Genomic DNA, 27,851 nt, shown 5'->3' with positions numbered 1-27,851 from the left:
ATACATTAGGCTTTAGAGTAAATTACCCTTGAGGCTCACCAAGCCACAGTGTGCAGGATGATGTAGCTCAGGATCTGTGGAACTGAAAATGACCTCAAACCAATTTGTTTGACAAAGACAATACTATGCACTGCATCAGCATGAGAAAGAGTATACTTATCGTGTGCTGTATTACACAAAATTGACCCTTGTGAGCTGTGTTATAATGTCGTTACATACCTGGAGTTGTGTTTTGTTTCATTCACACATGTTTGAGTAATCCTTTATTATCATTATAAATCTTTTTTTTTTTTTTTTTTTTTTGAATTTAAAATCTATAATGTTAAATGAGGTTTAATAGATGTTTCTTTATATTGATCCTTTATAGCCTGATTTTCAGTCTTGTTTAAAACTATACAACACATTCAAAACAATACAAATGCAGTGATACAGAGAAAGACAGAACATGCTTTTGGACAGACCATTTGCGCTGCTGCTATGTCCCTGTGGGCTTCTCCAAAAGCCGTCCACTCGGTCTGCTGGGGTCTCCTGGAGGAAGCAGAAGTCCCACAGGCACTGGAGGCACTCAACAGGTCTGTCGCCCTCGTAATCGTCAGGGGGGCTAAGAAAGATGAGGTGAGACGGTAACAAATCCACCCATATTAAAATGTATTATTATTTCCTGTATGAACTGGCCAAAGATGATTTAACTGCCCTGGAACAACATTTTTACAACCCAAAAATAAATTAAATAATATTACAGGAAATCTTACCTTTGCCGTGTTCGCCTTTATGGAACATGGAAAGTGTGTTCGGAGAATTACCAATGTAGCCACTAGTATATGACATTTGGGATGTCTGTAGCATAACAAAGAACAGTTTTATGTGTGAACAGAAGTAGTTATTGTAATTAGGCCTGTCACAATAATTAATATATCGACTTATCGTTCAATATATGAAAGCTGGAACAATATATTTTGGGGCTCAGTATTTATCCTGTGTACAATTTCAGATTTTTGCAATTTTTACATAATACATTACTTCTGTAGCTAATTATTAGTTAATTAGTTATTTATTTGTTGCAGTTCATGCGCTTTAAGGATACATAGACTGTATATCTAAATGGACATAGTTAACTCGCTGGCTGCCATATTCCATATAGGAAATGTTCATAGGGGTGCTTTTGGCTAGCCAGGCTGGTGCCACCTAGTGCCTCCGCTCAATTTCATTTCTCTCCAGTGACTAGATCAGAAATCAGAAAACACTAGACGGTCTGCAAGAACCCCGGAAATGCGAGTCCGGGCACCAGCTAATCAGCAAGGGCCATTCCCGAGATCAATGATTTAAAGCCGAAACAAAGAGAATGTTTGGTGAATTTTATTAAGGGGAAAGACGTTATTGCCCTTCTTCCTACAGGATTTGGGAAAAGCTTAATATACCAGTTAGCCCCATTAGCGGTGCATTACATATGTCACGACTAAACAGCAGCGATTGGCTAAATAAAAAAAGTACTCGCCTACCGTCAAGCAAACAAATTCTAATGCTGCAAGGTCAGACATTTTCCAAGAAGTGAAACCGACTAATGAATCAGGCTAGCTTTCGGCTCCTTCAATTCTGTTTCCAATTGACTTTACATTGGGAAACTGTCACCTCTCTCTCTGTGACTGCTGCAGAGAGCTTCATCATATTGGTCTTAAAATTTTGTCCAAAAAATGAGCATCATTCGACTTGATCTGAACGCTATAGGTGAGGTCAAACTCTCTTAGTCCATTCCTTTATGTAGTAGTCTATGAGATTATCCTGTTTTGTGTCAGAGGCATGAAGTTGTTTTAATATTATCGTTTGTCGTGATATTTTTCTGTAGCAACATATTGTGCTTCAAACTTTGCTATGGTGACAGGCCTAATTGTAAATAATGATTAAAACATCATGGTACTTACATTACAAAGAACTCTGTGAGCTGATGTGTCAGACTTGGCAATGTATGTCTGTGCTTTTCTCTGCGCAGAGCCCCATTTGAACAACGGTTTGTATGTGGTCTTGAAGGGTGCAGCAAATTCATCTATCATTTTTGCTTCTTTTGCCATGGGAGTCTTCTGGCATTCAGACACACCACTGAATTGTGTTTTGAGAGAGTCACATTTAAAATCATTTTCTCTTGGCCAGAGCACTGGAGCTTTGGTGGAGTTTTTTAAAAGCTTCAGAGAACTTCGAAATCCATCCCAATATTTAACACTGTCAGTATTCGTTTGATCAACATCAGACTGTTTACACTTGAAATTACATTTGTCCATGAAATCCAGTTGCTCCTTCTCACTCCTTTTCTCACAGTCATTAGTCAGATTATTATTCACTGAATCAGTCAAGTTATTCTTTCCCTTCTGATTTACAAGACATATTCCACCCTCGACCATTTCAGTTACTGGAGAAAATTCTTTAGCACTTTTATCAACTGTGTCCTTTGTGTGACCTGGTGTGTCAGAAGGGCTAACCGTTTGTGTCTGTGTTTTAATAGTCTCCTGATCACTGACACTGTCCAGCTGAGCAGCATCACTTTGGGACTGACATAAACTTGACTTATTAAGAGTTTGGGGAAGTTCAGCGCTTGCGGATTCCTCTGACACCATTTCTGCGTTTTCTTCTAAATCATGACAAACTGACCACGGAGATGACTCTACAAGAGGGATAGCATTTTGTCTGGCATTTGAGGGCTCACAGTTTTGAGTCACCAGTAAGTCCCCAAGCGGCACTTCCTGTCTTGTTATCTCCTGAATGGGCAGAGCATGGCCAGCTTTTTCATCCATTGTGCATTGTAAAGCATTTGTTGGTTCGTTGGAGACACTTGCTCTATTATTCTTTGTATCTTCACTGACATCTAGCACATTTTCCTCTTGAGTTTTCTGTGGCTGTTGGTCTGCTTCTATTACAATACGTGTATCATCTTTTGTATGCTCTCTATCAGCGCTTTCTGCAATAAGGTTTAAAGTTGAGACCATGTCAGCCTCAAAAGTAACTGACTTGTCGTTCAGGTAATCCATTTTCTGAGCTTGTTCTTTAAGTGAATTTTCTGTCTCTTCTGCTTCCTTTTTTTTGTTTCTTTCATAATTCTCTTGCACATGTCCATCTTTCTCTTCCATAGCCACAATGTTAGCTTTGTTTATAGCACTGTCTTCTTGGAACAAACTTTCTGTGGTGAGTTTTACACTGACGTTTGTGGAGCTGAAATCACTGATTGATGTTGAGTTCATTTGACCTGTACGGCTTTCAAATACACTTACTATCATCTCAGCTGGGACCTCATTCTTGTTATAGTTGGTATGTTCAGTTGTGTTTTCTCTAAACACAGCTGAAGATGGATTGTTGTTGTTGTTGGTAGAATATATCTTTGATTCGAAGATTGTTTCACTCATATATTCCTCATTGACCAAAGCTTGTCCTAAACACAATTCCACAAATTGCTTTAAATTGTTTAAGGTCCTATATTATGCAAAATTGACTCCTTTATTAATGCTGTTACCTTGTCATATACATACCTGGAGTTGTGTTTTGTTTCATTCACACATGTTTAAGTAATCCTTTATAATTAGTCTGTCTACATCTCCAAACGTCAACGTTTTCAAGTTAACATCTACCATTTACCTTTAGTTCAATAGAGATAGGATATTCCAGGTCTGAAATAATCCAAATATTTATAGTCAAGGTGTATAGAGTTTAAAAACAGTGGAACACTTCCAGTATTACCAAATGACATCACAAGGTGGAAGTGTCTTCAGTTTGAGAAAACGTCACAGCCTAAATATGTAGGATTTGTGTGTTAAACACAACACAAACTCCAAGTGTGTTATTGATGAGGAAACAACATTATAACATAGCTCAGAAAATAGTGTAATATGGGCTCTTTAAGGATTAAATGAAGAGTTAACTGACCTCCTGTATATATGATGGAGACCTCTTTGTCGTTTGGTTCATCTGAGTCTTTGGTTAAAGTCAAAACGCTGTTGTACAGTTCAATCTTCAATAAACTCTCACTGCTGCCTCCCTCTTCAGTGGACTTGGACGGGATAACAGTGAGGTCCAGTTCCTTCACTTTCGCCTGCCAAAAATACAAAAACATTATATTACATTATATTATTTGATTATTTTATTGTGGTATTGTGAACTTACAGTTTGTAACTTCAGTTCATGAATTTGTTGTGCCTGTTCTTTAGCCTTTGATGAGAGCTCCATGTAATTTTGGTGAAGCTCCTCATAGGCCTCTTTGACTGTCATAAGTTCTTGTTGCTTATTTTTTATCCGATCTAAAAAATCTGCTTTCTGTACAAAATAAATCAACAAACAAAAGTACTGTCAACTGAATATGTTGCTGTTTAAACACAATCAGTGACACAATATCTACCTCTTTGTCCCAGCTGCTTTTAGAAACAATGTACTCCTCCATTAGTTGTTTTATCTTTTCTTCCACTGTTTTCTCTTTCTCTTGCATTGCCTTGTGATCTTGCTCAAGGCTCTGCAGTAAAATTAATTACCCATACAACTTTAATGCAATACTAAATTTTTATGAGTTTATTTAACATGAACTGCAGGGTTGAACAAAACGAGGAGAGAGATTGTTCTTGCTTACACAAATCAGCTGTGTCATTTTAATAATGATTTTAATAAATTAATGAATAGAGGATGTGAAATCCTAAGGCATGTCCAGTGAAAACACATAAAGAGCAATAAAGGTTTAAGCAATAAATTGGAAAACCACTCAGACTCATTTGGGTTCAGACCGAAGCACATTTACTTAAGTACATGATGTTATATATGTCACTATATTTCTCATATGGTGCACTAAAGATGGTGTTTATTTTCTGCCCTAATATTTCTGTTAATTCAGGCTTTGGACTTCAAATTATGGTAATATTAATATATCCATTCCAGACCAATTGACAATGAATAATGTTTAGCTTAAAAGCTCACCTGGTACTGCTTTCTTTGAGTCTCTATGTCCAGTTTGAGTTGACTCAGTTTCTGTGTCTCTTTGGACAATAGCTGATGAGCAAACTGCAAAGACGTCAGCACCTCCTAAAGACAAAAGAAACATACATTAATAAAATCATCTTAAAATCTTGAATTTTTTAAAATTTTAATTCAAACATTAATGATGTTACTTGTTTTTCTGCTTGAAGTACTTTGTTTTCATCCTTAAATTTCCTGTTCATTTCACATTCCTAAGCATTTATACAAGTGAGTTATTACACAAGGCAAAGTTTTCTGTTAAAGATCCTTTATTATACAAAACTGACTATTGTGAGCTTTAGATTGTTGTTACTTGCTCAAAAACATACCTGGAGTTGTGTTTCGTTTCATTTCAATCACACTAGTGGTAGTTTTTAAGTTAACAGCGTATCCAAATGATACTAGTGAAAGTCTATGGAGTTTAATAACACAGTGGAGCACTTCCTGGATTATCACATGACATCACAAAGTGGAGACAGAACTCAGTGTCAAATATGTAGGGTTTGCGTGCAAACAAAACGACAAAACTCCCAGTATGTTTTTGATGAGAAAACAATATTAAAACAGATTAGAAAAAGAGCATAATATGGGCCCTTTAAACATTTTACTTATAATTACCATGTTCAACTTATGATGTAGCTGATTCAGTGTTTGTTCTTTTATTGAAAAGTTGTTTGTTCTTTTGTCAGGGTTGATAGAGGCCATCTTGGTCTTGATCAACTTATTTCTAAGCTCTTCTACTTCCTTAAAGTACACAAGGAATGTAATGGTATGTAGTAGCCATAGCTTTAATTGCACTAGCTTGAACCTCACATACAATAATCCCACATACCTTGTTAAGAGATACAATCGTGACCTCTTGTTTTTCATTGCTAGAAGTGAGCTTTTTATTAAGCTTCATTGCTTCATCAACTGCAAAAAAGATGCTTTACCAATACTACATGAATGCCAAAGCAGTGTAAACAAAAATTGGTCCTGGTTACAAAATTTAGTTTTGATCGCTTTACATTTAAAATGAAGGCTGAAAAAAATCAGAGCAGTTTTTGACAAAATAAAATTGTAACTATTGTTTACCATTTTGTTCAAGTTTCTCATGAGCCTGTTTGACTGTAGAACAGTGCCTGGACAAAGCACTGAATCTTTTCTCCACTTCTAAAAGTTGGTTTAGGCGACTATCTTTTGATCGACTCTGCAAGGCTAGTTTTTGTTCCTGTAAACGCAGATGAAGAAAGTTAAGATTTAAGGAAAATACTCAATGCATATACTCAAGGAAAATACTCAATGCAGATTAATAAAAAGAGAAAAGAATTAGATAATACTGTAAAAACATATGATTTGATGTATGAGACTGTAGGTGTGTAATTATGTAAATTTGGTTAATTCTCAGAAGTAACTTTGCAAACTGCCATTACAGTTTCATTGCCTGTAACAAGCATTCTTCTTTCTATTTCCCACTCCCTTAACACTCTGAAATGCTTATCACGGAGCAACTGTTATGAAAAAGGTTAAACGGAGCGAGGCCTAGTTATAAAATATTTTAATAGAGGTATTTTCTGTGCTGTGCCGGCGGTTCAAAGTGTCACACACTCCCTATCCGTTACTCTTGATGAGCTCTTTACGCTATTCCTCCTTAGCACCATTCACTCAGCCTCCTCTTTTAATTCTTCCAACTCCCACCAATTTAATTTCAACAATCTGTAAGAGCTGAAATTTCTATACTTACCAGCTCAATTGATTTCTTTTCCAAGTTATACTTTGTTAACTGTTGAAAAATAGTCAAAGATAAAATGGAATTTATTAGAATTTTCAACAAAACTTAAATCAATTTCAGCTGAGACAATATGAAATAAGAATTAAAATGACTATATTTAAAATACATTTTACATTTATTTAACATGCTCAAAATGCTGCATATTGTAAATAAAGCTCTGGTCTAGACAAATGTATCCCTTGACGCCAGCAGCCAGAATAATTAACTAACTGGGAGTCCCTTGGTCCAGAGTCTCAGACAGAATATCAGAAACAGTCTCTATTGTCTGTTACACAGCTAGGCTGTTTAAGTGCTGTGGAGCGCGCAGTGAGCTGTAGATCACTGTGTGGCATCACTCAGACTCTGAGGACTACGGGCCTTTTCCATATGACCATGACCCAATACAAATGCTAATGAAGATATTAGAGAATTATTCAAATGAGCTCAGAGACACTTTACATGTAGAGACTTCAGCTCCTCCTTCAAGTTGTGAATGTCTTTTTCTTTCTGCTCCACACTTAGCTGGTATCTCCTCTGAATTAGCACATTTTGAAATGTTAATAATATAGAAATAACTTTATAAGCATGAATTAATTAAAATATCATTTCCATACCTTTTCCTCTTCAATATCTATTATTTTGGCCTGAAACTTTTTAAATAATAAGGAAGGTAGTGTTAGAAGTTGCACAATATCTTTTCTGCAAATATGAGTTAAAATACCTGCTTGTTGGCCTTGGAGAGCGACCCTGCATACTGATTTTTCTCTGCTTCTAATTGATTTTGCAAAGATTCCTGCGACAGGGAAATATTAGTATATATTATAATAAACATTTATCAAGGTAATATCTCACTATACCTTCCCCCATTCCAGCTCTTGCTTCTCCAGCACAAGTTTACTGATCTGTTCCTCGAAGCGTTCTTCAGCATCCTGAGCAAATAAATACATCAGTACAACAGATCAAATGCAATCTATCCAATTTACATTTTCGAGCTGCAGCCAATCGTCTGCCAGGATCTGCCAGTATTCAATCCTCTACCAGTAAAAACAAGTGGTCTGAAGCAGAGTTTATACTTATTATTAATTAATTAATAATAATTAATATAAATTTTATTTTATTTTGCTGTTATTGTAGTGCTGCTTTTTGGAACTACAGAATCTCATGAAATATAACTGACCAGCACTTTGAATCCTTTTTTGTCACAACTAAACAGATGAAAAAAATAAAAGTTTTTCTCACATGTGCCCAATCTTGTCATACGAAATTTGTTCCCATTCCTAATTATTAAAACCAACTTTCAAAATAACCAACTTCAGCTTCCCTACACAAAAATAATCTGGACTTTTTCCAAAAGTGCAAACTGCAGTAAGTTTCACTGGTTCATTATGGTGCATCGCTCGGTGAGTTGCACATACAATAAGGAACATTAGAAGGGAGGTAATATTTGGAGAAACCCATCCTTATCCTCCCTCTACCCCAGAGACGCAAGGTAAAAGTCAATTGCTCTCTATATCCAGGAGACTTTTTTATGTGGACGTGGGAGCTGGTTAACCCTCTAAGATGATTTTATAAGTTCCTATTAAACTGTGCTACCAGAGGCTCTGCACATAATATAAAATAGAACAGCAAGAAATAATTTGATACAGAGGTCAGTAGAATATGTCAAACATTTTTGATGAAGAGGCTTAGATGGAGAAAAAAACATCACAAATGTATTGGACTTTTTAAAGATTGAATTTAAAAATAAAAAATATGTGTTTAAAAAAATGAAATCCCCCCAGGGGTTCCAGTTATCCTGTTATGCTCTGAGTCTAAATCAGTTTTGGGTCACACTGTCTTAAGAGAAAAGGGAACGTGACCTCCGCAGGAATGTCCGGCCCATCATTACATCCTTTTTGCCTCTCGCCCTCCGCCCAATAAGCACAAGCACCATAAGAGCCTGAGGAGCATCAAACTGATATAGCAGCAATAGAATCCCGTTTAACAGGACAATAACTATAAAAATCAAATTACAACAAATGACCAACATCCTATTTTTGCTCCTTTAACCTTTAAACACACGCACTGTGTGTTGTTAAGCTGAAACTACTTGCTGGAGGCTAGAAGTCAGGCTTTATTTCAGCTATTGTCGCCAAAAGCAAATTGTACATTTATTTTGTACTTATTGGTCAAGCACCAAATGGCTTTTGTAAACCTTATTTGCACCATGACCAGATGGCACCAGTCCAGTTTCATGAACAGAGGAAAACAGAACTGAGTCCTTCTGACATCTGACTTTAGAGGGTCAAAAAAGGAGAGTTGTGCTGTCAATATTTTCAGAGAGAAGCAAGCTGTAAAACATATGTTATGACTAGGTCTGTCACAATGTATTTTGAAATGCATAATATTGTTACGCAAAATACTGCAATATTGAAAACTATTTTAGAGCATCTAATTTTGTAAAAATCTGCTTTGAGTAAAACACTTAAAGCACTTAACCCACTTAATAATTAGTATCAATCAGCCACATATCATTACTCTTCCCTCCGCAACTGCTGTTACAAAAAAAAAGTGCAAATAAAATGTAATGTAAAATGCAAAATTTGAGCCCTAAAAAATACAGAATAATAGAATTTAAACTGATAAATATTCAGTCCTGTCTAATTGTCATTGATCAGCTTTGATCTTTTGAATCAAGATTGACATAATTCTCTGTCAGTAAAAAGCATGTGGTGTGACTTTGAAGGAATAAACTGTCTTAAATGGCACTGATTTAAAGTCTGTCTTGCTTATGTCCAAATCCATACTTAATTTTCTTTTTGTTTTTGAAAAGAAAAAAAATTTATCAAACTGAAAATAACAACATATAGACCATATAAAACATCAATAAAAAACATAAATGTTACCCTTCGAATGTACAGCTCCTCTACTACCTCAAGCAGGTGCGCTTTAAACTCAAGCAACTGCAGTAAAATATTTCCATCACTTTGAGACAGAGAGAGATCAGGTAATGACAGCTCCTGTCCACACTCAGGTCCCACAGCCTAAACACATTTTGGAGTTATTTTTCATTGGTTTGAATGAAAACACACACACTTGGACTTCATTGTAATAAAAAAGTAGATAGGTCTTTGTTGACTGTGTTCAGCTTACTGTGATGCTACTGCAGATATTGGTTAACTCTTCAGACACATCCATTGGTTGACCAGGGCGTCAGGGGAAGTGATTTCCACTTAATAGAGAGAGAAAATATCTTTTGTTAAAAAAGGTTAATAGAATAGACTCCCTAATGGGTAGACACCCACCGCTCCACTTCCTTTGAGCATATAATGAGCTTCTCATCTGCATTTTCTCTGCTAAATGGTTTTATTAGAAATAATAGAGGGGTCCATTAAAGGCTCAAAATGTTTCGCAATCACAATAATCTCCCCTAATGGCTGTGAAATGACCATTCATTTCCCCCTCCCTTTGTGTCACACAATATCTATAGCACAAAGAGGGTAATGCTTTGATAAACCATCTAGGTTCAAATGAACCACACCATTGACACTAATAAGGGTCAGAGCAATAACAGTAAGTGGACAGATTGTGCTGTCATTGCTTTTAAAATTATCTTATTATTTAATTTGACCTGTGGTTGGTCCCTGGAGCTGTCCCCTCAACATAAGCAAGTCTGACACTCACATAAACACACTCACAGAGCCACAGAATATGACACTTTTAGTAGGAGTACTCCACTAGTCACTGATCTCCTAATAGAAGAGACCCTTAAGTCCCATTTAACCTGGTCTGGGATCAATCATCTCAGGGGATTAAATGGCCCCTGTAAGAATTGGCTACGGCCATAAAATGACACTGACCTCAGGCAGTGGGAGAAGAGAGAGGGGCCAAGAGTCCAAGAGCCACAATCACATTTGAGACAGGAGTCTACGCCAGTTTTATATGTTCTTTTATTTACCGGGGTAGATTTTAACTAGAAATCCATAAAACAGTAAAATAAATATCTGTATTTCACCATTTCACCGTGGAAGACCCCAGCAGGCCAATGAATTTTTAAAAATGATTGAATATAAATGTTGAAAGTTTATACAGTGATCAATCGCTAGACCACGTCCTGTTTATCCACATATTCTTGCCATCATAGAGGTGAAAATTATAAAACACACACATTTATTAATCGATATGGTCGCAATACTATTTTAATGCTAAATGTAAATTAAGCAGTACTGTTTATTAAAACGTAATTTAAGATAATATCCACATGGCTAACATCCGAACATCCGCTCTGCTAGCAAGAACAACTCCTGAATAACTATGGAAAAACAATAAGTATTTCCATTTATAAAATTTTATTCAAGTAACTAATTATTTGAAAGAAATCACATTTGGCTATTGGCAGTGTGCGATAAAATATGATCAGCTCGAGCTCACTCACACAAACTTCGAGAAAAATACATATTAAATTGACAACAAAGTATTAAACGAGTTAAATACATTTACCATACGCAGTTTTCTTCTTCAGAAAGACAATATTGCACCCTGGCGGCTACATTTGGGTGTACAATCGTGGTCTACAAAACTTTAGTGAGTGAGATTGGGAGATTGTACTTCATTGACGGTGGTTTCAAAGTGGACACGAGGAGAAGGAGAGAAGTGCAGCTCGACATCATTTTATGCACAGTCTATGGGCAGAAAGAAGAGTGCTGTGGCTCACGGCTGTGGCCCATGGCTCTAGCTCAAAGGATGTGAATATTGCAACGGGAGCAACACCAGAAGAAGCTGGTGTTTCAGGATCAGGACAGTTATAGATCCAGGGTAAAACCTTAATTTTCAGGTTTGCATAAAGTGACCAGACGTCCCTATTTAACCGAAACAGTCCCAGTTTTGAGCTGTGTCCCCTGCACCAATAGATTTATCCAAAACCAGTGATTTGTCCCAGTTTTATACAAGAGGTATCCCTATTTTTGACCAATCTGATCCCTGCCAACAGTAGAGACGCATAAATTGCCATTTGTTTAGGTAAAATACAAAAAGATGCTTAAAAATCACCAAAAACACAAAGAAAATGTGACTATACTGACTCACGTTAGTGTCGTGTGCAAAACCATTTTCCTTAATTACGCACTCGTTTTACAGTTTTATTATTACCAACCACCACAAACCAGTGATGTCCCAGTTTTTAATTTTTAAAATCTGGTTTGCAGACATTAAGCATTAAGTATTTACATGGCTTCGCTGGCGTTGGGATATCTATAGATAGACGGTACTGCCACCAGGCGGTTACACTGGGGTACTACAAATAGAACTTTGAGGGGGATTCTTTCAGATTGTTGAGATTGTCGGTGAGATTTTTCTTTTCTCTAGCAGTAGGATGTCTTCAATCAAGGAAAGAGCCGCAGCCCTAAATCTCGCAGAAAAACTCTCTGTGGTTCCAGGTGAGTTAGTGCTAAAGGTTGAATTATGTGAACCAGGCTTGGCCAACAAAATAAGAACACTGTAGCTAGGTTGCCTCACTAGCCTAAGAAAATGTAGGCTAAATGATTTTGCTTACAGAATTACGGTGACCAGACGTCCTTATTTACCCGGGACAGTCCCCGTTTTGAGCCGTGTGTCCCCTGTCCCAGCAGATTTATCCAAAACATTGATTTGTCCCAGTTTTATACAAGAAATGCTCCAGGCGTCCCTTTTTTGACCAATCTGATACCTGCCAACAGTAAAGAGAGGCATAAATCGTCATTTGTTTCGGTAAAATATAGAAAAGCTGCTTAAAAATCACAAAGAAAATGTGACTATACTGACTCACATTAGTGCCAAGAGCAGAACAATTTTCCTTAACCATGCACTCCTTTCACAATTTTATTATTACCTCCCAGTCCCATGTCCCAGTTTTTTTTATTTTGAAAATCTCGTCACCCTATATAGAATGCACAATGCTAAATTTAGCTGTTTACATTGTAATTCATGCACTTAGCCTAATTATGTCATCTTGGTTTGTGTCTGCTCATGTCTTTCCTTCAGCTTCTGGACAGGTCTTTAAACCAGTCCACAAATGTCTCCAGTGGCGCTCCCTGATCACCTACCTCAAGTCCACTGTAACCATAAAGAGGAGACGCGTCCACATGAAATCACACAATGACTGCTTCCTGGGATCAGAAGCTGTAGATGTTGTGGTAGAACATCTCAAGATATCCATGAAATTTGAAGGTTTCATTATCTGTATATTTGATCATACACAATGTCATTAAATGGCCCATATAACACTATTTTCTGATCTATGTTATAATGTTGTTTCCTCATCAGAAACATACCTGGAGTTGTGTTTTGTTTCATTCACACAAACCCTGCATATTTAGGCTGAGTTCTCTTCACCCTGTTCCACCTTGTGATGTCACGTGCTAATACAGGAAATGTTACACTGTGTTTTTAAACTCCATACACTGTCACTAGAATCAGTTGGATAATTTCAGGCCTGGAATTGCCGATTTTTACTGAACAAAATATAAGAGCTGTTAACTTGAAAACAAGAATTACATGACATCACAAGGTGGAACAGAGCAGTTTTAATATAAGTTTGTTTGTGATGCTCTAACGTAATTTCATTGTTATTTTATATGACAATGACAATTAAAGAAATGAATCTTGAACCTTTGAGCTTTGAAGATGAAGAGAGACTACTAAAAAAGGGATTACTCAAACATGTGTGAATGAAACAAAACACAACTCCAGGTATGTTTTTGATGAGGTGACAACATTATAACATGGGTCAAACCTCACAAGAGTCAATTTGATGTAATATAGGGCCTTTTAAATTGTTAGTGATTGTTGCTTTTGATGATTTCCTGTACAAACGCAGATGTGACACGTCCCAAAGTGCTGTGTGTGTGTCAGGCACTGTTGGATTGTAATGTTTTTGAGGCGGTGGGAGCAAAACCAATGGGGAAAGACCAGAAGCAGGTGTTTCAGGACAGTAAAAACTCTCTTTACAGGTTTGCAAACACTTTCCTCCCACTTCTCTAATGCTGTTTAAAACACCCCTGTAAAGCTTGCATTGTAACTGACCTTTCTATAACTTTTCACAGGTTCATTGAGGTGCATATACCTTCTGTTGACGAGCTGGAGAGGGGTGTTCTTGCAGTGGGACTTCAAGCCTTTTTCTGCAACATCGCTTCAAAAAAGTATGATGACAACAATTCAGTTAGATTAAATTTATTTCTGCTTAGTTTCGCTCAGTAGTAATGGCAAGTACAATATGACTGCAGTTTGGTTGTTCTTTCATAGACTGGAGGAGCAGACAATTCCCCCTCCATCTCATGTTGAAATGCTGGACGGTCCTGACACGGAGAGCCTGGAGGCCTCTGTGGATAGCTTGAGTTTTAGCCCAAGCAAAGGAAAAACAGGTGCAAAAGTCATGTAAAACAAACCATCTTTGTTGATAAACGTTTGTTCTCAAAGAAAATATTGCAATATAGATTTTTATATTGCACATATTAAGATTGTAGAAGTGGGAGATGTTTGTGGTTAGATTTATAGTTTTTCAAGTTTTTACAATATTTGAATCCAAACCAAGACTTATACAGGCAGATCTGAGATATTAATTTTGGTCAATATCGCCCAGCCTATAAAATAATGTGTTAAATAATATAGTTTTACTTATTGATAATTTTAGTGATTGATGAGGTATGGCAGGAGCTGACTCTTCTCCGTCTCCTGAACCTGGTGGAGATTCCTGTGTTGGATGGGATTCTCCAGTGCAGTCTGAATCCAGTGTCTCCTCAAAAAACACAGCTGCCTCACAGTCACCCAGATCTCATTCACAGCAGCAACCACCTGGACAGGAAGGTCCTCAAGGCTTTCCGGGACTCCCAGTATGTCATTATCACCTATTTTCTCTGTGTTGCGCTTACTTGCAACTGTCATCTTTGTATTACAACATTTACGCACAAAAAGTCTGAATAGTTTGAATACACAGATTTGTTTACAAGTGTTTTCTCGGAATACCATCATAAATTCTGATTTTTTTACAACAGTAATTAAGATGGAGTCACTCTGTTGTGTAGGGAAGATGAGTGGCTGTTTGCTGCTATGGATTGTCTGGACTTCCTGTCAGACCAGTCAGTGGTGGATTTGAGCAGGGCTCTACCTCACTGTTTCTCTGAAGGTGAACAATTTACCACCAAGTTAAAAGATATGCATATGCAGAAAAACAAAACAAAAAACATCTAACATTTGTAATTCTTTTCTTATTTGAAGACCCTAGCGGAATACAGAAGTCTTGTTATGAACAGCCTCTGCTTTCCTCTAGGAGTTTAAACAATTATAAACTTTTGGTTTATGGAGCACTGGCCAAGCACTATAGCCACACAGACAGAGCTCCACTGATGCCCCAACAAATGACTGACATTTACAAAGCTGTCATTGATCTGCTTGGTAAGAATCTATATATGGAGCTCTTTGCGTGTAGTGTGTCTTTAGCTTATGTGATATGCACACAAACAAAAAATCACAATTATACAATTACTTGCTGTATTGCTCTCTTGTGTTGTAGTGACGGCCAAGTTGGGCACCGCTCTGGAGGCCTTGCAGTTGTGCCTGAAGCTGTTGCCCAGCAGAAATAGAGAGGAGCTGCGTCGTCTGCTGACCTTCATGGCTTTGGCAGCAGAACCACAAGCCATCAAGCTAGACACTGAAGTAAGGCTGGGAAGTTTCTGTCTCATTCAGAGATGTATAGAATAATGTAGTTTAATCTAAACAATGGCTGAACTTATAGATGGAAAACAGGCTGGCTGTGAAGAAATCTTTCTCTAGGGCCATTCTCCACAGCAAAAATCTCCCAAAGGAAAAAGAAGACCTGATGGTTGTCTTCATGATCAGCAATATTCACGACATATTTAAGGTACTTCTAAATATACATAATTATTTTAATATTTACCTCCCTAAAATAAGTAAGTACATTTAATTTATATAAACATTAAAATGATAATTATTAGGAAATTGTGAAGTTTCAGACAACAACAACGTGCAACTTTTCTTATAGTTTAATGTAAGAATATGGTGTATGATTAAATATAATGCAAGAGCAACAAGATTTGTAGGCTCTACGTGCTTATGTGCACAAACATTATTCTCTTTTGTATAAATAAAAAGATGTTTGACATAAGACTATTTAATCTTTCATTACTTACACATGTATGTCTTCACTGAAGATTCCTGGTGCCTTGCACAAACAAGTGAGTGATAAGTTGGTTCACCTTGTACAAGGGAAGCAGGTTGATGAGACCGGTAAATATAAGAACTTTTTTGCTTACAGTATTCCTAATTATTGTTTCTGTCTACTTTTGATTGTAACTCACTTTTACTCAGCAGACTCCACATTCTGTCTGCAAGTCTCAAAGAGGACTTATGTGGATTCCACAAAGACAACCACCAATGATGAACTATGGAAACTGCTGGACAATATTCACTGCAACATAAAAATATCCAGCAAAGAAAAAAAACGCTTACTTGGACAGTTTTACCAGGCCCACCCAGAGGTTTTTAACCAATATTTTGGTGACTCTGCTGTTACTATTCTTTAAATTTTGAGTGAGTGATGATTTTGATGTGATTTGAACTACTGTCACTGGGTGCCCTCTGTACAAATAATAACAAACTGATCAATTTAATTAAACGATTTCAAGCATTGCTGCTTTGTCAGATTTCTGTACTCTAGAAACAATTGCAAATTTGTGCTGAAAAATAATGACAATTTGAATGAAGCGTTTTTAAAGCTTGAAAGCTCACAAACCCAGAATTTCTGCATGACTAATCTAATCTCTAAAATTATTTCATAAATTATTATCACACTTTGTCCTTTGTTTACTTACATCCCTTGCTGATGGTGGCGGACCATAGAATTATAATAAATTAATAACGTTTTTATTATAAATCCATGTGGCGGACCAATCTGTGGCCGCATCTTCCAGAGGAGTGCGTACGTCTTTACGCCACACCCAAAACAGGAAGTCCAAGCATCACGAGCGAGTGGACTGCACCAGCGCGAGACGTCTTGTTTTGAAGATAAAACGATTAGGTAGCAGTTGTAAACAAAGCTGTTTGCGCAGTTTGGGCTTTTGTCGTGGTTGTGTGAGGATTCAAATAATACTTCTTATTTTGACCACTTAATAGCGTCGGTATCCTTTATACTGGTTAGTGACGTGATCTAATTTGCTGCTTTGTGCTTGTTTTTGCGAAATGATGTCATTGTTGTTAGTATCGTGGCCTTTTTTGTCAGAAAATTACATAGCATCTGCAACTGCTACTACACTAGGCCATGAACAGTCTTATGATTAAATCTGATTTAGTTAACATCAAACAATTGACATTCTATTTGTTGTAATTCTATAGTCCGGGATGCCCAAAGATTCAGATGAGTCTAGGAAGGAGGAAAAGGACTCAAAAGAGGAAATGACAGAGGAAACATCAGAGATGGAGAGGAAGAGAGTACGAGTACAAACTCCCAGCCCACACAGAGGAAACACTCCTCAAGGTGAGCAAATGGCTTCTGATTTTTGTGTACATTCATTTGACTATTTTGGTCCTCACTGCCAAAACTAGCTGTTTTACCTAGGCTATAGGTTACACCTCAAATGTAATTTTATGAAGAGGGTCAAACTAGCCATTTTGTGACATTTTCATCTCTCATAGCCAGTCCTTCTGGGTTTGTCTCCATTGACGAGCTCAGGGAAACTGCTAAAGGGATCACTAACATGATGCTAGCTCATGAGATTGTGGTGAACCAAGTTTTTCAAGTGAAGCCCACTGAATTTCCAGAAGAAAGGTATAGTGTGCTTAAATATATTTTTTAAATATACTCTTTTTTGGCTATTTCATTAACAATTTTCCTCTTGTGGTCTAAAGTTTAGAACACAGAGTCAAGGAGACTATGCACAAGGCATTCTGGGATTGTTTGGAATCACAGCTAAAGAAGGATCCACCTTCATATGATCATGCTATTAAATTACTGTCTGAAATTAAAGAGGTTAGATAGTGTTATTTCTAGACTTGCATGTAAAGAATGAATAATGCACAATAAAGGAGATGACTTGCATTTTATGAGCAAGTTAGTTCAATAATATAGTATAATAATACAATAACAAAGTCATTTCTGCTTTTTATTCAGACACTTTTGGGTTTCCTGCCGTCTAGTCATGGTCGTTTGCACTCTCGCATCGAGGAGGTTCTGGACCTTCCCCTGATCCAGCAGCAAGCTGAGACAGGAGCTCTTGACATCGGACAACTGTCCCAGTTCATTGTTGGAATGATGGGGTCTCTGTGTGCTCCGTGCAGAGATGAAGATATCAAGAAGCTAACGGAGATCACAGATATAGTGCCTCTTCTAAAGTAGGTTTCAAAGCTCTGGCCAGTGCAATTGAATATATTCTGTAATCATATTCTGATACTATTTTGATGTAGACGCATAAGTTACAATAAGAGAAGAATATTTTCTAATAATCCTTGCGTATATAGATCCATATTCATTGCGCTGGACCTGATGAAGGTGGACATGGCTAACTTTGCTTTAAGCAGCATCAGGCCTCATCTCATGCAGCAGTCTGTGGAGTATGAAAGAACTAAGTTCCAGGAGTTTCTTGAAAAACAACCCAGTAAGTACAAACTAGTAAGTCCTCTTAGACACGTGCTTTTATTGCTGCCCTTCCTGGATGAGATAATTTAGATATTTTTGCCAAAGAGGATACTAGTATGTTTATTCCTTTGTTATTAATTTTATTTTAGATGGGAATATATGTTTAATACCCTAATGAAACCATGCTTTCTTTTTAGATGCCTTAGATTACACTGAGAAGTGGTTAAAGGACACAATAAACACAATGAGAGAGTCAGATGAGTGTGGTGCCTCATCTGATCCTCCCTCTCTTCTTCCACTGCATATTCATAATCAGGCCTATCTACAGCTGCTCAGATGGGACCATTCTGCAGAATTTTTCCCCGAGGTACAAAATTCTGCATTGGTAAAACTTTCTGGAATTTTAAGGCCAGCCACAATTGTTTTATTTATATTATTTATCTTCTTTCATTAGACTGTATTAATGGATCAGATGAGGTTTCTGGAGATGCAGCAAGAAGTGGAGCGCCTTGTTTTGATCTCCTCTATCCTCCTCATTGTATACACTACAACAGGAGAAGCCATATCAGGCTTACCTGGACTAATGGACAAGCTAAAAAACACTGTTAATGCCATTCTAGCTGACATGCACTCACCGTGAGTGGCAACTTAATGCATTATAATTTTTTTTATTATTTGTTTGCATGTAGTGATGAGTCTGTCTGTTTTATTTGTCCCAAGGACTTTTTCTGCACAGGAAGCCTTAGCGTCGATTGGGGAGAAATTGTGTGTTGAGCTTAATGACTGTTTGAGTCAGCATGGCTACTCCCCATTCTCATCTGACAGAAAGGGCACTTTAAAGGGACAGATTATTGCTACTGTTTTTCCAGACAATGCAGTTCGAAAACTCATTGGTAAGACCCATGAGGGGTACTGCATGATGCCTACAGCTACACACAGAGGACATACTAGTATGGAGCTAATGTTTATCTGTGTTCTATTCAGAATCTCGAGTTCAAAGTTACCTTCTTGCTTCTCTGGAATCCACTCTACACCAGACCCATCCTGCACTTCCTGGTGGTCTGGCCCCGGTGAGCAGAGAGCTGAATGAGCTTGCTGTTCGCTTTAGTCGCCTTGTCAACTATAACAAGCTAGTCTTCTCTCCATTTTACCAAAGGATTCTTCAGAAAATCTTGTTGCCAGGTGAAGAAACCAGCATAGATGTTTAAATGAAATGTAACATCAAAACGGTTGTGGACAAGTAACTTAGTGGGCCATATCTTGCCCCCAGTCTTAGGGCTTAGAGCAAGTGTGGGGCGTAGAGTTCTAAACAAGAGGTGTGCCGTGGAGCAGACTGAGGGAGTGGTGTGGCGCGTTTAGTGAATTGCCAGAATCGTAGAAATAAATATTAACCGAGTCTCCTGGAAAACAACGTGTAACATGCTCAAGGCTTCTTTTATTTGGAAACATATTAGGATGATAAATGCTTAACATGCATAACATATTTGTGTGCTGTGCGGGGAGCCGTCCGGATGCCCTCCCACATCAGAGCACAGCCCCTCGCCCGCTCCCTGTATCGGCTCAGCTCTGCTCTATAGTTTGGTTTGGTCTGGATCTGTACAGTGAGGCTGTTTACAGCGCTGTCCCAAACTGTGTTTTCTTACTCTCTCTGCGGTTCTAATGCTGCGATGTCGATTTCCTCACATTCTCTCGGCCGGACTCTGCGCGCACATTCACTGACACCTCAGGGCTGTGACAGCGGAGCAGACGCACGTATCATATCTGTGCGCAAAGCGGTGACATCAGAAACATTTATATTACAATAAACCTGTGTGGGACCAAATGCAGTGGACACCAGTGAAAAGTGAATGTTAGCTGTCAGCGGCAGCAGAGGTACACTCGTACCTCAGGTGAGTCCGTGGGAGCGGACTGTGGGACAAGCTGTAACGGGTGCGAGAAAGTAGCGGGTGGGATGGGGAGCGCATGGGAGACACTGGTCTTAAACGAACGCAGAGGAAACTATAAAAGGTTGACGTGTGCGCGCGTGCACGGGCTTACAGCAGTGCGCATGCATAAGAGGGACGCACGTGCGCGCGGAGTGTCTGTAACACAAACCCCGTCAGTTCTGTCATGGCCCATGCAAAATTCTGTATTCCTGGAGCCTGTATTGAGGTAAAAAACCTGGACACGCCCGCTTGTGCTTAGCGCTAAAACTGAGGGCAAGATACAGCCCAGTGTGTTGTGGCAAATTTGAAAAAACAGAACAACAATTAAAACTTTATATGCTGTTTACAGATCCAAGTATTGGCTTGAATATAGATTCTTAAAGCAAACACAGAACTGTTCTCTTTAACTGCTGTATCAAGTATTAAGTGACAAAGCAATAACATGTGTCAGTGGTTCCCAAACATTTTGTTGTTACTTGTCCCTCTGATTTTTGGATGATAAGTTGAGTACTACTGATTCCAAAAACGTCTGGACGCCGTACATGTACAATACAGTATACAATATCTAATAATATGTCCAAAACTCCTTGTAGCCAAACTACCCATACCCACTTGCATACCCATGGAGATATTTATACCACAGTTTAAGGACCACTGACATGGGTTAACCATGTTGCTAGAGTGGAATCAAAGAGTCAAGTTGAAATGTATTTGAGAAGAAGGAAGAAAAGCATTAAGTGTTACTTGGTTTGTTATGGAGTAACAAATGACTGGACCCAGATGTATTTACATAAGAACAAATATCTTTACTGTCTTTCTTGTGGTGTTGCATTTCACCTCTTACAGCATTAATAAGTGAGAATACGGCAACAACTTCTTATATCACTTTAAGAAAAACTTTGCATATTTTAACGACAGGTATTTTGCTTTAAACCAGTATAAAATTTACTCTCAATGAGATAACTGTTGAAATAGTGAAGGAAAATCATTTTTAATTATTTATCTCAGTGTTTGTGATTTTTATTTTTTTTCCCAGCTGTTAGCAGCTGATAGCTGTTCATATTTGCCACCTTGTTCACATGATCTTTACAAGTTAATCCAACATCACCTGCGTGATGCATGAATGTAGATTTAACATTTCAATAAAGCACTGCCTGCCCTTCAGTTCACTAGTGTTTTATTTAGTTGCGGTCGGTTTTTATCTTGTACGAACAGTTCTTTCTTGTAATAACACCTTTGAAAGCCAGATGGTGCAATTTCTGATATGCATAATGTTTTGGCCATGGTAGCGACGATTTGTCCTAAGAAACTAACTGAAAACAAATCAAAAGGCCACTGAGGCATTGTCCAGGGTAAGGATTTATGCAGCAAAATGATCAAATGTCCAAACAAAAGTGTATTTAAGGTGGTTTAATTCCTTTGCAGCAACGGCAAACATGAGAAAATTGCAGCCTCTCTGCCCATGCTGTGAAACCATTTGCCCACAATGCCCTGCTGCACCCTCCCACCTCCACCTATTTATAGAAATAAAACCCTCTTACTGAATGCACAGTAAAACTAAACCATTAACAAATTAAATTAGCAGACTAATTTACAAACAATGACTAATTAATATGCAAAAAATAAAGATAACAAAAATAAAAATTTAACTTAATTAAGCAAAAACTGAATTGGCAAAGTATATTTTAACCGAACAGAGGTAAATAGCTCAAACAGTAATCTTTTATTGGATTGGTATTATTTGCATTTTCATGACATTGGCTAAGGTTATGTGTCCAGCAAAATATAATTAGAATCTGATTTCTGCAACATTATTGAAATGTCTCTCAGAGTAAAATGCCGTGTCAAGGACTACAGATGGAAATTAGCTGTGAGAAACATCTTAAATGTTTTCATTGATTAATGTAACCATATGGTCCTACACAGCAAATTCGAAAGTGTTAAATTCACGAAGAAAATCCAGGTATGTTTCAACATAGTCAAGAGTTATTTCTAATATGACATTGCTATAGAGTGAAATAAGTAGTTGTTGGTTCAGTGTTAATGTCAAACACTTGTTTATTTAGAATATTACACTACATCAGTGTTGGGCTTTTGTAGAGCTACAGTCCGAGAGAGAAGCCAAGCTAAGCTAACTAACTTACTGTGGCAGTTAATGTTGCTTTCACTGATGTCCATGAAAATTGGGTAAAATAGCCATAGATTGTACTTTTAATTAGTATGAGTATGAGTAATGTTACTTCAAAAAAAAAAAAAATTCTCAGGTCTAAGTAAAAAGTAGAAGTCCAAAAAAAGTGTTAATAGCTAAGAGTAAAAGTATTCGGGGCAACTACTCCTCAAGTAAAAACTGAAGTATAGTTCTGCGTCGACTCAACGCGCACTGCCTTGTCGCCGGCGTTTTTTATTTATGGATCTGCGTCGAGGTCTGTGCACAGAGATTGTACGTCTGCAGGTCATACACACAGACCGTATATATGAATGGACAGATATCGTCGCCCCCTAGCGTTTTGGCAGTGAATTATTTCGCGATGCACAGACCTCGACCCATAAATCAAAAACGACGGCGACAAGGCAATGGCGGCAGTGTGCGTTGAGTCGACGCAGAACTATACTTCAGCCTTTAGTAGCATCTTTCTACTTACAATTTCTGTAAAAAGTTAGTTGTAAAATAATTTTAATTTACCAAGGACTGTACAGAGTACAAATGTCTGACGTAACATTGTGCTAGCATTAACTGCTACTTAGCGCTTAGCCTTGTCCTTGCATTACTGGGTTAAGAAGTTATCCAATGTACCACAATAGCTTATTTAGAGTGAATAATGTTCCACTGATGATTCTGCTACTTGGAAAAAAACAAAAAACGCAACAGACATTCTTGTGCATGCGGGGCTCTTCTTGGGTCCGTGTACATTCACATTGCAGTCGATTTTCGTATTGAAATGGGAAATTCTAAATCCAAAATCGTAACACTTTGTTGTAAGTCGAAAATCTATTTGCTTTTTGTCCGTGTTTTTGTCGTAGAGTTGCCCTCAAAGCCTCGTGACAAATGCCCGTGATGCTTCACTTTCCGGACCGAGTTACGGCGCAGCGGCGCACTGCCTTTAAGCGGGACTGGAGAGCGCTCTCAGCGGCTACACTGCAGCTGACTCTCTGAGGGGAGCTGTCGGGATACCCGGTGTTTCTGCATCACTGGCAGTGGGGACCCCGTATACGCTCCGTAGCCTGGAGTGGACTGGGCACCAGAGGAGGTGGAATCATCTCTAAACGAGGACTAAACCCGCATTTGACCAGGTCTAACCCGACACCCGCATACGCCTAAACCAGGTGAGTCCCGCTCTGCCTCAGCTCCGTATCGAGGAGACCGCAAACAGCGGGTCCACGATCTCACGCAACCCCGATCTAAACGCCCTCACACGGCCCTATCTCTGCCTGCACTCGGTACTGTTTCCCTATTTCCAAACGAAAATCTACAGGGACCCCCAGGCTAAACTGAACTGAAGGGCAGGTTAGTATTCTTTAGCATAGCTCTTCCGAGTTTTCACCGTGTTTTTCACTCTTTAAGGCTGCATTCATTCGCTGTATTTACATTTCTTTTAATAGCTTATAAACGTGCACACTTTTGTGTGGTGTGTTGAGGTAGGATATTGTACCAAGTCGAGAATTATTACAATTATTTGAATCAAAAGGTTAGTAGTAATCTGTAAAAATAAAATATCTTCAAGTATGATGTCTTACCCAATACAGTGTCTTAACATTCTACTGACCTTTAGTAAAAAGAGTAATGATACATTCTTTTTTTGCAGTTTCTTTAGGGTGAGTGTCTTGCTGCTGGTTCACATGCATCCCCAGCTCGTAAAGGCTACAGTGGAAAGATGAATGCTCAAGCCATTAACCATTTTGTCAGAGATTTGCAGGTATGTCAAGAAATGGTTAGATGTAGAACTGAAATGTAACCTCACCTATAATTTCGTAATTGAATAATTGAATTTTAAATATGTGCTAAGTAGTTGTAATTTTTTGTCTTAATCTCATTCTATTTTCATGATTAATGGCATTTAGGTGTTTTGTTTCTTGTGGGTCTTGCATTTAAAAATAATCTTTTCTAAGGGGCTACATTTTTTCAAATTACCCTTCAAGTTATTTATTTGAATGTTCCTGTATACAAAAACATACAGCTCATGCAACAAAATGACCTGCTTAATAGGAACAAACAAATAATGATATATGAACCATAATATATCTACTATATATTTACTTTAACATTTTTATTCATGTCTCATTAAATATTGCATAGCCCGTTTTGCAAGCTGGTTACTTGAATATGTTATATTTATTGTATTCTATATTTTATTTTACAGATCAGTATGGACACATTTCATGCTGGTTGAGCCTGGTTTTTTATGTCATCGTTGACCTGGCTGAATTTGGTGAACACTTCAAAGACTCTCATCAACTTTACACCTGTATTCAAAGAACTGTCTACAGCATGGACTTGGATGTGTCAACCCATATGACATGATACGTGTTAAAAAATAAACAATATACGAGTTGAATTTACACTTTTTAATTTGCTGTGTATGAAATAAATAACTAATGTAAGCGATTGAGATAATTCTGATATTTATTTATAATTCTTCACACATTTGCATGTTTTGGCATGGAAAACTGAAAAAAAAAAAAATTCATTCAATTCATCTGTTTAACAGTTACCAAAACATAAAACATGTAACCAGGCGTTTTTGATGCAGATGCAATTTGCACATGACACACCAGAAATCAGATGGGTTTTCTGGTTTTACTTATCTGATTTTACTGACTAAATTTGAGACACAGTTTAGAAGACACATAAAAAGGGTTCAAACTACATTAATGAGGCTTGGAGCTAAAACCCACCACTGGACCATGGAACCTACTTATTGCTGTGCTAACTTAGTTTTATAAAGGGTAGGCAATATGGTAATACACAATGAAAGGAAGAATACTTTGAAAATGTATTTAATTACAGAATATGGAATGCCTGCTTAAAATGTATTCTGTAATGTATTCTGATACATGGTCCAGTAAGAGTACTGCATTCTGAATACCAAGAATAGGCCTACTTTTACATTGAGTTGCATTTAAAGTATAGTGTAAAAATGCAAGATCAAATTCAAAACTGCTTTATGTTTGTGTATTTCCTGTTACTCATTGGAGATGGAAAAAGATCACTCATGCACTCATCACAAGAGCATTGGTTTCCATTTTTCTCACTGATTATGTGCACTTTGAAGCTTAAATTACATTATCAGACTTAGACTTAGACAAATTTCATAGATCCACAAGATTTGCCCCTGTGGTAAAACGCTGACTTAAAGTCTCATGCCAAACTCAGAATCTCTGTCACAGTTCGATTTAAGCAGCAATTTGCATCAAACTTTTATGAATTTATTTTTTATACAGGCGCTAGGAGAGGTATTCAGATGTAGGGGCCAAGGAACAGACAGGCAAATATTGTACATGTGTTTGGACATGTACCTAGTACATATATTCAGTTTAGGGTGACCAGACGTCCCTATTTACATCACAGTTTTATACAAGAAATGTCCCAGGTGTCCCTATTTTTAACCAATCTGATTCCTGCCGACAGTAAAGAGAGGCAAAAATTGCCAGTTGTTTAGGTAAAATACAGAAAAGCTGCTTAAAAATGACCAAAACACAAAGAAATTGTGACTATACAGACTCGCATGTTAGTCATGAATAGACCGAGTGCAGAACTGTTTTCCTTAACTATGCACTCGTTTCACACTTTTATTATTACCAACCACCCCAAACCGGGGGTATCCCAGTTTTTAATTTTGAAAATCTGGTCACCCTAATTCAGTTACTTCCCAACACTGCTAATAAACACTGCAGAAAAGCTGATCCGTAAAGCCGGTCATGTGATCGGCTGTGAGCTGGAGATATTTATCACAGTGAGGGACAGGAGGACAATGGACAAACTGCTCTCCATCATGGACACTCCTGCTCACTCACTGCACCAGACTGTAGAGCGTCAGAGGAGCTCTTTCTCCAACAGGCTCCTACAACTCTGCTCAAACAGTGAGAGACACAGGACTACATTCACACCATACTCCATACAACAAGTACAACAACACACCTTTATGTAACAGACTGTACAACAACTCACCCTTATGTAGTGGATAACCCTATGTCCTGTCAATAATCCTATCATTGTTCCTATGTCTTCCTATGACCTCTTGTATATAGGTTTTATTAGAGATTTTATATTTTATTACTTATTTTTCTATTTTATTTTGACTTGTACATATACATTTATGTAATTATGCCTTATTTGACACGTGTCTCTTGCTATCTTTTTTGCTATTTATTTAGAATGAATTATTACCATTCATATTTTTTACTCTGTTATTATATTATATTGTGATGAGTGAGCTAGTGTCCAATTAATTTCCCTTGTGGATCAATAAAGGTTGTCTAAAACACACACACACACACACACACACAAAACAAAATATTAAAACAAGGACACACCTGGGTTGGGATGGTTGGTATAAATAAACTCATGAAAAGAGCATGTAAGGTTGTGCATTCTCGTGTCAGTCATAATCTGAGGGGCTTCTGTCGCTGCATATTGTTGCTTGATGGTCATTTGCAAACACTGATTTCTGTATTTTGGCTAAACAAATGACAATTTATGCTTCTCTTTACTGTTGGCAGGGATCAGATTAGTCAAAAATCCTATAGACCTATTTTAATCCTGGTTTAGAATTGATGAAGTCCTGGTTTAATCATAGTTTAGTCCACCACAGTTGAACATGTATTACAAGTTAAATGTCTTTGAATGTGTCGAATATCCAATATCAAACCAATTCATTTGCGGTGTTTAGTCCTTGTTTAGATCAAATTGGTCAAAAATAGGGACACATGGGGCATTTCTTGTATAAAAATGGGACAAATCACAAATGTGATGGGACAGGGGACACATGGCTCAAAACTAGGACTGTCCCGGGTAAACAGGGATGTCTGGTCTCTCTAGCTCTCATGTGGCAAGGTCAAGGCCCACGGACCACATCCGGCCCGACAAGCCATTTTATGTGGTCCACAAGGAGTTTAAAGGTATAATTTATTATTATGTTGTGACTCTGTGCCGCTACTACATCTCCCACAATGCACCGCAGTTGTTTCCCGTGAAGTGACTGCATCTCGCCACTAGAGAGGCCGAGAAAACTCATAAAATTTCCCCAAAAATATCCAAGAAAAGAAAAATTGATAAAAAAAAAAAAGAAAAAAAAAAAATGTATACAGAAGGACAGCTATTTCATGAATGTTACTGAAGGAGTAATGTAAATGTTTTTACTTAAACCTTTAAATCCAATCCAATCCACTTAATTTCTACAGCACATTTCATAAACAAAACAGTTTCCCAAGTGCTGCACAATACAGATAAAACATATCCAATAGAAATATAAAGTAAAGCTTTACTTAACGCCACTGGTCCTCATTAAGACAATAAAACTAGTAAAATCAAGTAAGAGCAAGAATACCAGTAAATAATAAAAAGGTTAAAAAACAAAAACAAAAAACATAACATAAA

The 27,851-nt window shown here is 37.7% G+C and overlaps 3 protein-coding genes across 6 annotated transcripts; 2 read left to right on the top strand and 1 right to left on the bottom strand.

Moving 5' to 3' along the window:
* Positions 1 to 385: 385 nt before the first annotated feature.
* LOC129409522 (coiled-coil domain-containing protein 73-like) lies at positions 386 to 11,332 on the bottom strand. The gene is made up of 20 exons (XM_055155890.1): positions 11,210 to 11,332; positions 9,863 to 9,941; positions 9,616 to 9,753; positions 7,588 to 7,659; positions 7,452 to 7,523; positions 7,345 to 7,380; positions 7,190 to 7,264; positions 6,704 to 6,742; positions 6,055 to 6,190; positions 5,813 to 5,892; positions 5,599 to 5,724; positions 5,133 to 5,192; positions 4,942 to 5,046; positions 4,376 to 4,486; positions 4,144 to 4,293; positions 3,907 to 4,072; positions 1,920 to 3,415; positions 753 to 837; positions 462 to 601; positions 386 to 391 (listed from the first exon to the last, which is right to left on the bottom strand). The coding sequence occupies exons 2-20, from the start codon at positions 9,905 to 9,907 to the stop codon at positions 386 to 388; spliced, it is 3,138 nt and encodes a 1,045-aa protein (XP_055011865.1). The 5' UTR covers positions 9,908 to 9,941; positions 11,210 to 11,332.
* Positions 3,153 to 16,390, top strand: LOC110169496 (DEP domain-containing protein 7-like). 3 transcript variants are annotated; one of them, XM_055155547.1, is made up of 13 exons: positions 3,153 to 3,171; positions 12,074 to 12,144; positions 12,728 to 12,913; positions 13,563 to 13,695; positions 13,789 to 13,884; positions 13,988 to 14,106; positions 14,376 to 14,574; positions 14,767 to 14,867; positions 14,960 to 15,136; positions 15,255 to 15,397; positions 15,477 to 15,602; positions 15,913 to 15,988; positions 16,070 to 16,390. In XM_055155547.1, exons 2-13 carry the CDS (start codon positions 12,081 to 12,083, stop codon positions 16,282 to 16,284), a joined length of 1,635 nt encoding a protein of 544 aa, XP_055011522.1. In that variant the 5' UTR covers positions 3,153 to 3,171; positions 12,074 to 12,080; the 3' UTR covers positions 16,285 to 16,390. The 3 variants fall into 3 exon arrangements, with proteins under 3 accessions (XP_055011522.1, XP_055011521.1, XP_055011523.1); XM_055155546.1 differs by lacking the exon at positions 3,153 to 3,171 and adding an exon at positions 11,316 to 11,524; XM_055155548.1 differs by lacking the exon at positions 3,153 to 3,171 and having other exon boundaries at positions 11,999 to 12,144; positions 16,073 to 16,390.
* Positions 16,391 to 16,704: 314 nt separating this feature from the next.
* tcp11l1 (t-complex 11, testis-specific-like 1) lies at positions 16,705 to 21,421 on the top strand. 2 transcript variants are annotated; one of them, XM_020935138.2, is made up of 10 exons: positions 16,705 to 16,778; positions 17,093 to 17,234; positions 17,393 to 17,525; positions 17,606 to 17,726; positions 17,868 to 18,088; positions 18,215 to 18,351; positions 18,530 to 18,699; positions 18,787 to 18,968; positions 19,053 to 19,225; positions 19,317 to 21,421. In XM_020935138.2, the coding sequence occupies exons 2-10, from the start codon at positions 17,099 to 17,101 to the stop codon at positions 19,538 to 19,540; spliced, it is 1,497 nt and encodes a 498-aa protein (XP_020790797.1). In that variant the 5' UTR covers positions 16,705 to 16,778; positions 17,093 to 17,098; the 3' UTR covers positions 19,541 to 21,421. The 2 variants fall into 2 exon arrangements, with proteins under 2 accessions (XP_020790797.1, XP_020790798.1); XM_020935139.2 differs by having other exon boundaries at positions 16,716 to 16,893.
* The last annotated feature ends 6,430 nt before the right edge of the window (positions 21,422 to 27,851 follow it).

This window comes from Boleophthalmus pectinirostris, unplaced genomic scaffold (assembly GCF_026225935.1).
Source record: "Boleophthalmus pectinirostris isolate CB_2022bp ecotype Guang Dong unplaced genomic scaffold, ASM2622593v1 HiC_scaffold_2, whole genome shotgun sequence".
Lineage (NCBI taxonomy): Eukaryota > Metazoa > Chordata > Actinopteri > Gobiiformes > Gobiidae > Boleophthalmus > Boleophthalmus pectinirostris.
The sequence above is the reverse complement of the archived record's forward strand: the minus strand, read 5'-3'. Positions and strand labels throughout refer to the sequence as shown.

Bases quoted from the DNA above. Each gene is read 5' to 3' on its own strand.
- LOC129409522 (XM_055155890.1), bottom strand. From the start codon at position 9,907: ATGGATGTGTCTGAAGAGTTAACCAATATCTGCAGTAGCATCACA. The intron at 4,294-4,375 runs GTAGATATTGTG...TATTTTGTACAG, and splicing joins AAAGCAGCTGGGACAAAGAG to AAAGCAGATTTTTTAGATCG. The intron at 602-752 runs GTAAGATTTCCT...CATCTTTCTTAG, and splicing joins TAAAGGCGAACACGGCAAAG to CCCCCCTGACGATTACGAGG.
- LOC110169496 (XM_055155547.1), top strand. From the start codon at position 12,081: ATGTCTTCAATCAAGGAAAGAGCCGCAGCCCTAAATCTCGCAGAAAAA. The intron at 12,914-13,562 runs GTTTCATTATCT...GTACAAACGCAG, and splicing joins GATATCCATGAAATTTGAAG to ATGTGACACGTCCCAAAGTG. The intron at 14,575-14,766 runs GTATGTCATTAT...TCTGTTGTGTAG, and splicing joins AAGGCTTTCCGGGACTCCCA to GGAAGATGAGTGGCTGTTTG.
- tcp11l1 (XM_020935138.2), top strand. From the start codon at position 17,099: ATGCCCAAAGATTCAGATGAGTCTAGGAAGGAGGAAAAGGACTCAAAA. The intron at 18,089-18,214 runs GTAGGTTTCAAA...TTGCGTATATAG, and splicing joins GATATAGTGCCTCTTCTAAA to ATCCATATTCATTGCGCTGG. The intron at 18,352-18,529 runs GTAAGTACAAAC...CTTTCTTTTTAG, and splicing joins GTTTCTTGAAAAACAACCCA to ATGCCTTAGATTACACTGAG.